The 12,500-nt window shown below is 34.9% G+C and overlaps 1 protein-coding gene and 4 non-coding genes across 5 annotated transcripts; 2 read left to right on the plus strand and 3 right to left on the minus strand.

Moving 5' to 3' along the window:
- Nucleotides 1-285: 285 nt before the first annotated feature.
- On the minus strand, nt 286-4,843 carry LOC149509624 (DNA-directed RNA polymerase subunit beta'). Its single transcript, XM_089757688.1, has 2 exons — nt 2,789-4,843; nt 286-2,011 (listed from the first exon to the last, which is right to left on the minus strand). The coding sequence occupies exons 1-2, from the start codon at nt 3,239-3,241 to the stop codon at nt 374-376; spliced, it is 2,091 nt and encodes a 696-aa protein (XP_089613814.1). The 5' UTR covers nt 3,242-4,843; the 3' UTR covers nt 286-373.
- A 2,879-nt stretch (nt 4,844-7,722) lies between these two features.
- TRNAC-GCA (transfer RNA cysteine (anticodon GCA)) lies at nt 7,723-7,794 on the plus strand. Its single transcript has one exon. It is a non-coding gene; the product is annotated as a tRNA-Cys (tRNA).
- A 2,364-nt stretch (nt 7,795-10,158) lies between these two features.
- TRNAD-GUC (transfer RNA aspartic acid (anticodon GUC)) lies at nt 10,159-10,232 on the minus strand. The gene has a single exon. It is a non-coding gene; the product is annotated as a tRNA-Asp (tRNA).
- A 491-nt stretch (nt 10,233-10,723) lies between these two features.
- TRNAY-GUA (transfer RNA tyrosine (anticodon GUA)) lies at nt 10,724-10,807 on the minus strand. The gene has a single exon. It is a non-coding gene; the product is annotated as a tRNA-Tyr (tRNA).
- A 1,025-nt stretch (nt 10,808-11,832) lies between these two features.
- Nucleotides 11,833-11,904, plus strand: TRNAT-GGU (transfer RNA threonine (anticodon GGU)). Its single transcript has one exon. It is a non-coding gene; the product is annotated as a tRNA-Thr (tRNA).
- The last annotated feature ends 596 nt before the right edge of the window (nt 11,905-12,500 follow it).

Below are 12,500 nucleotides of genomic sequence, written 5' to 3' on the forward strand. Positions count from 1 at the left end.
AAGGTATCGTTAAAAGATCATCAATTCCTAATGAAATGGATGTAGCAGTGGCTTGCTGGAAACCCAGAGTTTTTACTTGATCCAGGATGTGTGATGTATATGCCATTCCGAAGCGATCTATTAATCTGCTAATAAGTCGTTTAATGGCAGTTCCATCTATTACTTTATTGTGAAATACCAGATTGGCCCGTTCTGCCATAAGTACCCCCTTATTCCGCTGAGTGGACTTCGACAATGGGTTTGAGTCAATGATTGGAAAATTTCTTTTTCTCGATATTAATTTTCGTAGAAAGTCGCGTCAGGAACTATGGTACTAGTTGAACCGGAGAGACACGAATTGATACCGGTGTCATAGAACATAGAATTTTTGAGCTTAGATACCATATGATTGGGTATCATATGAGCAGGTCCGAAAAAACCCTTGTATAGCTTCTTCGATTTCTCGGTAAAGAGAAATATGACCAACAGTGGTTCGAATGTATATACAAAGAATTTTTTTTTTTACACTTTTTACTATTAGATAATGTCCATAAATCTCATGATATGTACCCAAAGATTCATAGTGAACTTCGATGGGAGCTTCTCTTGAAGCAATAACGCATTGATCTAGTCGCCACCGGAGCCACAAAGGACTATCTAAATTGATTCTTTTCTGCCGATAAGCTCCAATTGCATCGTAGGAATTACAAAAAAAGGGCTCCTTTGTATACTTATAGTTATTATCGTAAATTCTTTCATTTTGATAGTTTTTTCGATTCCATGGATTATACCTATTCGCACAAATACCTCGACGATTCCCGCTCGTTAATACATAGAGCCCAATAAGCATATCTTGAGTCGGTACGGAAATGGGATCCCCAATAGCTGGAGACAAGAGATTCATATGAGAAAACATAAGTAAACGAGCCTCCGCTTGCGCCTCTAAAGATAAAGGTACATGAACAGCCATTTGATCCCCATCAAAGTCTGCATTGAATCCCTTACAAACTAATGGATGTAAACAAATAGCGCGTCCTTCCACTAAAATAGGTTGGAATGCCTGTATACCTAATCTATGCAGAGTAGGCGCTCTATTCAGCAATACAGGATGTCCCTGCATAACTTCTTGCAGTATTTCCCATACAATCGGCCCTTTTTCCCGTTCCCGAATTTTACTCTTAGCAACTCCTATGTTCGGCGCAAGATGTTGTCTAATTAGACCGCGAATTACAAATGTCTGGAAAAGCTCTATTGCTATTTCGCGAGGCAATCCACAGCGATGTAATGAAAGTGAGGGGCCAACAAGAATGACAGAACGTCCCGAATAATCGACTCGTTTGCCAAGCAAAGTCTCACGAAATCTTCCCTCTTTGCCTTCAATTACATCTGAAAACGACTTGTAAACCTTATTATGATTATGACCGTCCCTCATTGGTTGTCCGCGGGTTCCATTATCAAGAAGTGTATCCACGGCTTCTTGTACCAATTTTTCCTGACACATTACTAATTCCCCTGGCGTAGATCTACTTGTTGTTAATAAATCGGTAAGAGTATTATTTCGATAGATAACTCTTCTATAGAGTTCATTAATATCCGAACTCATTAGTTTACCCCCATCTATCTGAATGATCGGTCTCAACTCGGGAGGAAGAACCGGTAATAGACATAAAACCATCCATTCTGGTTCTATATTTGTTCGAATAAAATGCTTAGCCAATTCCATGCGTCTAACCAAAAAATCCTTTCTTCTTCCAATTTTTCGATCTTCCCATTCATTACCCGCGAGGCCTTCTTCTCCTAATTCTTTCCATTCGACCAACGAATAATCGATAAGAATTCGCAAATCTAGATCGGTTAATTGTTCTCGAATAGCACCTGCTCCAGTAGAAATTTCTCGATTTCGAAATGTATCGAAACCTTGGGTAGTAAAAAAAAGTGGGATACTGTATTTCCAGGATTGAATTTCATATTCGAATGAACCTCGTAATCGTAAGAAAGTAGGTTTTTTAGCGATGGGCCTAGCAAAAGCAAAATTAGGATAGGGCCCTACAGGATCTCTCCCCCCCCCCCTCAAAATCGGACATGAGAGTTTCCTCTCATCCGGCTCAAGTAGTTACACCAAATAAAGATAAAGAAAGGAGTTCTCGCTTTCAAATTCTAGAACCCCCCCCAAAAAAAGGTCTACTCTTTACTCAAGTTCCAAAGAAACATTTCATTGATTCATTCTTCTTTTATTGATTTATATTTTCTTAATTCTTTATTCAATTCGAAATTAGGACATAAATGAAATGTGAAATTCTTGAGTAGTCTACTTCCCCTCGAATGATGAATCCTCTTAAATTAAAGGAGTGTCATAAGGGATTTACTTGTCTATGTACCCTTCCATTCGATCTCTTAGGTCCTGCCTTACCTTACCTCGACGGTTATACCACGATGCCCTTAACTTAAAGCCTAAGCCTATATGCGATGTATAGACTCCTGCAACCATGACATATTTGTTTACTTGAACATAATTTCATTTCTTTCTAAAAGAACTAAAAGAAATGAGAATGGTTAATTCCACAAAAGAAAGAAGTCTTTTTTTTTCACGAGGTACAACTCAAAATTCCTATTTATTTATTTTTACTGACTCGACCATAGACCAATTCCCTTTTTATTTGGGAGTATTGAATACACCCATAATTCTGAGCTTCATGTTACTCCTCCCAAGAGACATGTCATGTCAGATCCAGGGCATCCCAATTCGATTGAATGGGATGACAGTTTCTCATTGCTAATCGGTAAAATCATAATTTCGATCAAATCACACATCGCAGTATACTAGACCCTCTAATTCTTTAAGAGGTTTATCTAAAAGATTGGCGATATAACTAGGACGACGTTTCAAATACCATACATGAGTTACTGGACATGCCAGTTTTATGTATCCCATTTGATATCTTCGTATCCGATAATCAACAAATTCAACTCCGCATTGTTCACAAAATTTAGGGCCCTGCTTTTCATTTCCAATTACTCGATAATTTCCACAAGCGCAAATTCCACTTTTTATAGGTCCAAAAATTCTTTCACAAAATAATCCATCCTTTTCCGGTTTATTGGTTTTGTAATGAAAAGTATAGGGTTTTGTCACCTCTCCAACGGTTTCTCCATTAGGTAGGATTTTATTGGCCCAAGCACTTATTTGTTGGGGAGAAACTGAGCCAATTCGGAGTTGTTGATGTTTATATCGGTCGATCATAGAAGACAAATTCTGATTCATTCCGATTAAGCTTCCTTCCTATTAATCTGGAAGTTCTTCTCAGATACAAGGAAATGATTCAGTTCCAGAGCCAAAGATCGTAATTCTCGGACGAGCAATCGAAAAGATTCTGGAGCATTTTCAGGTTTAGGTATTGTTCCTCCAATGATCATAGTACCAAGTACTTCTTGGCGAGCTCTAATATGATCAGATTTATAAGTAAGCATTTCTTGTAAAATATGAGCAACACCAAATCCCTCTAGAGCCCAAACCTCCATTTCTCCTACCCGTTGTCCTCCTTGCTTGGACCTTCCTCTAAGTGGTTGTTGTGTAACAAGTGTATAATGTCCACTGGAACGCCCATGTATTTTATCATCAACTTGATGAATTAATTTCAAGATATAAGGTTTTCCTATTATAACAGGTTGTTCAAAAGGGTCCCCCGTTCTTCCATCAAATAGTCTGCTTTTTCCTGGATACTCGGGTTCAAATACCCATGGATTCGCTGTTTGCTTACCGGCTTCATATAATTCGGAAAACACTAGTTTTCTCGAAGCCTCTTGTTCATATCTCTCATCAAACGGTGCTATTCGATAATGTCTATCTAGTAGACTCCCTGCTAACCCAAGCGAGCATTCAAATATCTGTCCCACATTCATTCGTGAAGGGACTCCTAATGGGTTGAAGACCATATCAACAGGTCTTCCGTCTTGCAAATAAGGCATATCCTGTCTAGGTAAAATTTTGGAAATGATACCCTTATTTCCATGTCTTCCGGCTACTTTATCGCCTACTTTCATTTCGCGTTTCTGTGAAATATATACACGAATCGTTTCCGGATTATAACTAGAACCCCCTTTTTTCTGGATCCATCTCACATCGATGACTCGACCCCTCCCACCTATAGGTAATTTTAGACAAGTTTCCTTTGAAGTGGATACCTGAATCCCAAGTATGGCCCGTAATAATCTATCTTCTGGAGCATATGATGATTCTTTCGCCACCTGAGGCGTTAATTTACCTACTAAAATATCGCCCGTCTCCACCCAAGATCCCAGCATCACAATTCCATTTTTGTCTAAATTGCGGAGTAAATGGGCTTCTAGGTGCGATATTTCGTTAGTGATTCTTTCAGGACCTTGGCTTGTCACATGAGTCTGAATTTCATATTTTCGTATGTGAAAAGAAGTATAAATATCTTCATATACTAGACGCTCGCTAATGAGTACCGCATCCTCAAAATTGTAACCTTCCCATGGCATATAAGCTACTAATACGTTTTTGCCCAAAGCGAGTTCGCCACCAACCGTAGCGGCACCATCCGCTAAAATCTGTCCCTTTTTAATGCATTTACCCCGCTGAACCCGGGGAGTTTGATGCATACAAGTATTTTTGTTGGAACGTTGATACATAACTAATGGAATGCTTAGAGTATCCCCATTACCCGATAAAATAATCTTGTCAGTATCGGTAGAAATGATCTTTCCCTCTTGATCGGCTATAGCGGGAACCCCTGAATCTAGAGCCAATTGGCGTTCCAACCCAGTTCCAACAATGCACTTCTCGGAACGCGAAAGCGGAACTGCTTGGCGTTGCATATTAGAACTCATTAAAGCCCGATTCGCGTCATTATGCTCGATAAAAGGAATGAGGGAAGCTCCCATAGAAAAATATTGAAAAGGAAAAATACTTCGAAGATGAACTTGTTCCCATGCAATAGTCAGGAATTCTTGGCGGTATCGAGCCGGAACAACCTGTTCTTCCTGAATACCCTGATTCAAGGCCAAAGAATTTCCTGCCGCTACCATATAATATTCATCTCGACTTGGGGATAAATAAAGCATCTGTGCTTTTTTTGATCTCTCAAATATTTTATAAAATGGACTTTCTAGAGACCCCCAACGACCAATCCTGGCATGAATTGCTAAGGATCCAATAAGTCCAACATTGATTCCTTCAGACGTGTCAATTGGGCAAATGCGTCCATAGTAACTAGGATGGATATCTCGTATCCGAAAATTAGCAGTTCGCCCGGTCAATCCTCCGGGGCCCAAATAACTCAATTTTCTCCCATGAACTATTTGTGTCAATGGATTTGTTCGATCCAAAACTTGAGACAATGGGTGTAATCCGAAAAAGGATTCATAAGTGGTTGTTAATGGAGTCGAAGTTACCAAATTCTGAGGAGTCGGTATCAATTTATGCCTAATTGCTCCGCATATAGTTCCTCTAACTACATTTTCTAAACGAACCAGAGCCAATCCGAATTGATCTTGTAAGAGATCCGCTACAGAACGAATACGCTTATTTTTCAAATGATTCATATCGTCAAGTGTACCCATTCCAAATTTCATTCCAATCAAATGATCCGCAGCTGCCAATATATCTCGCGGTAACAAAAATGTATTGTTCTGAGGTATATTAAGATTCAGTCTCTGGTTCATATTTCGTCGACCAATCCTTCCTAATTCACATCTTTGCTGAAAGAATTTCTTTTGTAATTCCTTACACAAGGATTCAGAAAATACCGGATCCCCGCCTACACAAGAAAATTGTTGATAAAACTCCAAAATGGCATTTTCTTTTGACCCAATTTTTTTTTTTTCCTTATCGGTCAGGAAAGACAAGAAAATTTCAGGGTAGCAAACATTCTCTAGAATTTCTCTTAGATTCGAACCCATAGCTGATGATAGAACTAGAATAGATATTTTCTGTTTCCTACTTACACGAGCCCATATCCTTGCTTTTCTATCAATCTCTAATTCGAACCTCCCCCCCCAATCTGATATTATGGTACCAGTATAGACCGAAATTCCGTTAGGATCCAATTCTGATCGATAATAGATACCGGGGCTTTGCAATATTTGATTGATCACAATTCTGTATATTCCATTTACTATAGAAGTTCCGAGGGAGTTCATTAAAGGAATGTTTCCAATAAAAATTGTTTGTTCTTGCATATCCTTACTGGTTTTCAAAATTAATCCTGCGGATACATATAATTTAGAAGAATATGTGAGTGATTCATATACAGCATCCCTTTCTTTTATCAACGGTTCCACCAATTGATATGTTTCCACAAATAATTGAAATTCAATTTCTTGATCTGTATCTTCAATTTTTGGAAACTTATCAAGTTCTTCTGTTAAGCCCCGATCCATGAACCCACAAAATCCTTCAAATTGTATCTGATTCAACCCAGGTATTGTATACATTTCCCCATTTTCATTCCCGAGCATTTTGAATTTCCCATTTATCAAAAAAATCCCATTCTTTTCTCATTCTTCATCGAATCATATGAATCGATCTAATAATGATGGAATTGAATTTCTATTCTGTTTACTGAATCACATGAAATTTTATCTAACTCCATATACCATATAATATATATGGAATGTATGAAATGCGTATGAACGGAAGAAGAAAAATTATACTCAAATTTTAATTTATATTTATAACAAACAGCTACATAAAAGAATTGATAAATGCCATTTAGCCTTATGGAGTTTTGTATAGAATATCAAAAAAAAAAATAATAATTCAATTTCTACCATTATTATGATATTCCATATTCCAATCCGATTGAATACCAGAAAAATGAAATGAATTCCTGATTTGATCTGTTCGTTGAGATAAAGACAAAATAATCATAAAATATATATCGGGAGAGAGTTGATTTTTCTAGCACTTAATTTTTTCATAGATTCCATTGTTCTGTTCAAAAAATGATTCGCAGAGAAGAGAGATGTTTTTACCCATTTTTTAGTTTTTTATTTTTTAGTAGAATATTTAGAATATGATTGAAGTGCGTACGAAAAGAGGGCTTGTATTTATTAAACATATGCAGATATAGCATTTCTATTTATATATGTCTTTCCTCTTTTCTTTTTATTCCATTATAGCTCTCTAGTGGAGACAACACATGGCGTGCTCTATCAAAAATTCTATTTTTTCTTTAATTTTAATCTATTCAATGAAAAATTGAAACACGATAATTTCTTGCTGATTCCCTATGGACATCATATCTAGATAGATAAAATACCTCATTAGATAACTAGAGCTGTGTAACAACTTATGTTCGGGGGTTTACATAGACTCATAATTGCTGTTATATTATTATAATATAATTTATAATTATATAATTTATAATTGAAATTAAGAAAGTTTTTTTATTGAATTGAAAAATTGAAAAAAAAAATCAATACTAATTAGTTATGTATCCATTTTTATTTTCTTATACCATTAGAGAAAGACAAGTGAAGAAGAATCGTCCATAAATTTGCCGTCAATAGTTAATAGTTAATGGTTCCAATTTTTTTGTCCTGCATTTTTACTTTTGTAACTGAGAATCCACATTTTCTTTTTCAATAGAAAAGAAAAAAGAAAGGGAAAGTTTTTGTTTTTAGATATTGTGTGTCTTGAGATACTATAACCAATTGAAGGTATGGATCCAATCTAAAAATAAAAAGGGGATACTCTCATTTTTTTGTTTGTAGCCTTTTGGCGACATGGCCGAGCGGTAAGGCGGGGGACTGCAAATCCCTTATTCCCCAGTTCAAATCCGGGTGTCGCCTGATCAACAAAAAACGCGAAATCCTATATTCTGTTTTGCTGATATAACTCGACCAATTTTCTCCGGCAAAAACAAGTGTAAGAAAAGGACTCTTGATACTTTCTTGATTATAAACTTGATTATAAACTTCCGGAGGTTTTGTTTTCTAAAGTGTTGTAAATCCTTACGTCTAGGATTCAAGGAAAAACTAGAGTAGTGGAAGGGAATGAGTAAATCTTGATATGGTAGCCCCTCCCCTACTAATAGAGGGGCTACTATCGGAGTCTTGAATTAGATTGGATAACGGGAGTGTTTAATTAACTAATGAATGGTTGTAGAAGGGTTGGAAGATACTTTGTATACAGACTGATGAAAGTCTCTGAGTGTTCAGGCATCCAATCAATATTAGATTGGATGGATAATTGGCTTTTACTTAATAAGGGACACCAAAAGAAAGAAGAAGTCTTATTATTGCTACATGTGAGTAACATTCTTTTGATACTTCCAAAAGTGTTACTGCGTATTTTGCTTGTGCTTAATGGTTCTCGATTTTACTAGAAATCATATAAGAACTTGTTATAAGCGGATTTATTGACAGTGTTTCATCAACGGTGGTGTGTCAGAATTCCCTTTTCCTTTTGACTCTGCACCGGTAATTCCACTATTATTAGTGAACAATAATGGAAAAATTCCTTCCTATTTGTTTCATATTCATAGAAATTAGGGGACATAATACACATGGATATAGTAAGTCTTGCTTGGGCTGCTTTAATGGTAGTCTTTACATTTTCCCTTTCACTCGTAGTATGGGGAAGAAGTGGACTCTAGGGGTACTTCTAATTGGGTTGAGGAATCAAACCGTATCAATTGTTTTCTAGATCGTTTTGCAAAGCCTTTTTAACTATTTTATTAGTCTTCATTTCGAAATTCTTGGATTCTAGTGGAGTAATGTATTCTATGAATAATACCCTTTCAATCAAAATCAAACAAACATTTCAATAATTCCCATGTTCGTATTTCGAAAGTAAAAGGGATACGGATGATAGGCAATTTATTAAAAAAAAAAAAGAATTCTTCCTAAATTTTCTATTTTGATGAACCAGCTCTTACCAGAGTTATATATGGACAATGAGGGACAAGGAACCCCCCCCCCTTTTTTTTTTCTGTATTTGTTTGTTTTTATTTCCTTCCCTCTTTACTGTTACTGTTCAAAGAGAAAAAAAGTAGTTCTTTTATTTAATAAGATCTTGCCTTAGTGTAGTCACATATTGCACACTTACCCCCTGTTTTATTTATTATTTTAGGAATTTTATTTATGCCATGCTTTATTGACTCATTTCATATCATGGATCAAAGAAAAGAAGTTAAATTAAAAATCGGTTCCATGAAATGAAAGAATTAGAAAATCGTAAGACTTGCCTTTCAATTATTTCAGATTGATTGAAATCAACACAAATAAAATAGATCAAGCGAAGAAATAAAATTGAGATACTATGTACATTACATATATTTCATTACATATATTTAATTGATATCGACATGTATGAAGATACATATTGTAGATTCATCTATATTAAGCTTGTATCTTTATACATTACAATAATAGATATGGATAGTATGGTAGAAAGATTCATATTTTTTTTCTACCATACTATCGAGTTTGATAGGATACTGCTGATTCTAGTCCATTCATTTTATTTAATTTATTTAAGACGTGAAATTGGAATCCTTTTTTTCTTAAATCCTTGATAAAAAGTCAAGTTTCATTCAAATTAATCACTTTGACTGACAGTTTTTACGTATATTATAAGTAAAAAGGCGGTAGGAACTAGAATGAACAGCGCTGTAGCAATAAATGCGAGAATATTTACTTCCATAATTTCATTGTTTTTTTTACTTCGCAATAACTCGGGATTTAATCCCATAGAGATGATAAATTTGTCGCTTGTAAATTCAATGCGATGACTTACATTTCAATGACATCGAATCGGATCAATATCATGAATAACAATATCTAAGCTATCAAATCGATTCACCGTCGAGAATTGAATAGTATAACATAGGAAGCTCTTTTATCCACACCGAATACAAAATTGGATTCCTGGCCCAATCAAAAGAATTCCTTTCCTTTATTTCTATATATTCTTTTCCACTCTTTCTTTTCGATAATCTACCGCCTTCCTTGTACAATCATCTGATGATGTATCATCTGACTGCTTTTCCACTTTCACCGTTTACAAATAGTTTACAAATAAACCCCAACAAAAAATGGAAAGGAAAAAATAAATAAAAAAGGCTATCCTTGGGAATGAAATTCTTTCATTTGTATTCCCTTTCACAGAAAATGGAGGGATCAATTGATGTATTTTTTTTTTATTGTATCCGTCGGGACTGACGGGGCTCGAACCCGCAGCTTCCGCCTTGACAGGGCGGTGCTCTGACCAATTGAACTACAATCCCAGGGCAATAAAGAAAAGTGTACAGCATAGATATTCTTATGATTTCATTCAAGCCATTTTCTATTTAAATTTTAGATTCGAATCGCCGTGTTGTAACAAACAAAGGCGCGAGTGATATATTGATATCCATACGGGTATGCGCTTTAGTGAGAGCAACGCGGATTACTAGTTACTAGTAATCCTTTCGTTATTGCCAAATCGATCGATAATCAATTTTAAAATGAAAAAAAAAAAAGAGTCTTTTTTCTTTACTTTACTCTTTCTTTTCATTAAACTTTATACTTAATGATCCTGATATGAATCTAGATCATTATCAAGGTCAGAATTTATGGGAACAAATAAATAGAACAAATAAAAAACAAATAGCGGTAGGGATGGATATATCAGAAAATTGGACTTTTTTTATTCTTCCCTAATTTTTTTGTTTGGCTTTTCTGGAAAACAAAATACAAAAAAATGGGCATTTTATGTTATGGCGGATCAGCGAATTATTGGGCCGAGCTGGATTTGAACCAGCGTAGACATATTGCCAACGAATTTACAGTCCGTCCCCATTAACCGCTCGGGCATCGACCCAGGAAGAATCAATTATAGGTTTATTGATAATCCATGATCAACTTCCTTTCGTAGTACCCTACCCCCAGGGGAAGTCGAATCCCCGCTGCCTCCTTGAAAGAGAGATGTCCTGAACCGCTAGACGATGGGGGCATATTTGCCTGACCGACATCATACTATGCTCATAGTATGAACAGTTTTTTGAAATTGTCAATATAATGGAATGATATGACTAGATCCGAAAGCTTTTTCCATCTTTTATGATTTTCCATTTTTGATTCATGATTTATACTCATAAATCATTCATTTGAATCGCCACTCTATTCTATATAGAAATAAATTAGATATAGAAATAAATTAGATAAATTCAATCTATTATATTATTATATTATATAAATCGATATTATAAAAAGAAACTAGATTATATTAATAATACAAAGTATAAGATCCTTTCGGGAAGTGATTGGTCTGACATAAACATAAAAAGGGGAGTTAAACTTCATTTCTTCCACTTTCATTCTTCATTTCTTCCACTTTCATTCATTGATTCACTCATTATTAAGATTAAGACGAGACAGGCGTATTTCTATCTCACACTAAGCCAGGAAATTAACAAAAAGTAAATCTGGAATTTTGGGAAGAGGGAGCAAGAAGTTATCGAAAATTATGTGTGTTTTTTTTTTTTTCTAAAAATTGGGTTCGGTGGACAAAGCAAATCTCTTCATCACATGTTTCGATAAAATATATTGGATCCATGTCGAATTGCTAAGGTACATCTATTAATCAAATCAAATAAATGAATTTCGTTCTGTTCTGATAAGCCAATTATGATCGGCCTTGAAACAATTCATTGCATTGATATTTATCAAATCCAATATCAATAAACCCATTTTACCCTCTACACGTTAAGTAAATTAGAATTCTCATTCCTGAATGAGCTACTAGCCACTATGAGTCTACTGCATATACTTATATATATATAACTTATACTTATATATATATATATAAATAGATCTTATCGATTCATTCAGTAATTGAATCGAACGGCCCTTTTAACTCAGTGGTAGAGTAACGCCATGGTAAGGCGTAAGTCATCGGTTCAAATCCGATAAGGGGCTTTTGGCTTTTTTTTTCATAAAACTCCAGTGAAATAGTAGTATTCATATTTAAACGAAGAATAGGGGTGTTGTTTTTATTGGTAATAAAAAACCAACTGTATATGTATAATAATTTAATTAGAAACTGTATAATTTAACTCTAATAAGTTATTATCTAATAAGTTATTATTCTAATGAGTTAGAGTAGAGTAATTCTAAAAGAAAGTTGAACATTTGTTTATTATAATGAATAATGATAAGTCGTCTCTTGAATTGACAAATATATATATATATTTTTATTTTTATTTTGCATTATATTATTCCAATCAAATCCATTGTAAAGAATTGTAAAGATTAGAAATCAACAAAAGAAAAAGTAAGTGGATCTAACCCATTGAATCGTGACTATATCCACTATTCTGATATTAAAATTCGATAGAGATGAAATTGGAACAGTAGATTTCTTTTTTTTTTTCATATTTATTTGGACTCCACAAGAATCTGTCGATATTTCCGATTCAATCTTCTTGTTACTAGGAATAAATTAATATTCTATTCCTTTATAGAGAAAGAGAAACGTTTATTTCAAGTTACAACCTAAGAGCCTTTTTCAATAT

This window comes from Durio zibethinus, unplaced genomic scaffold, assembly GCF_047325235.1.
Source record: "Durio zibethinus cultivar Kanyao isolate XHJ-2024 unplaced genomic scaffold, ASM4732523v1 HiC_scaffold_137, whole genome shotgun sequence".
Classification (NCBI taxonomy): domain Eukaryota; kingdom Viridiplantae; phylum Streptophyta; class Magnoliopsida; order Malvales; family Malvaceae; genus Durio; species Durio zibethinus.

Coding starts and splice junctions, on each gene's coding strand:
- LOC149509624 (XM_089757688.1), bottom strand. CDS start 3,241: ATGAATCAGAATTTGTCTTCTATGATCGACCGATATAAACATCAACAA. Junction 2,012..2,788: donor AGGGTCTAGTATACTGCGAT/GTGTGATTTGAT, acceptor CCCTATCCTAAT/TTTGCTTTTGCTAGGCCCAT.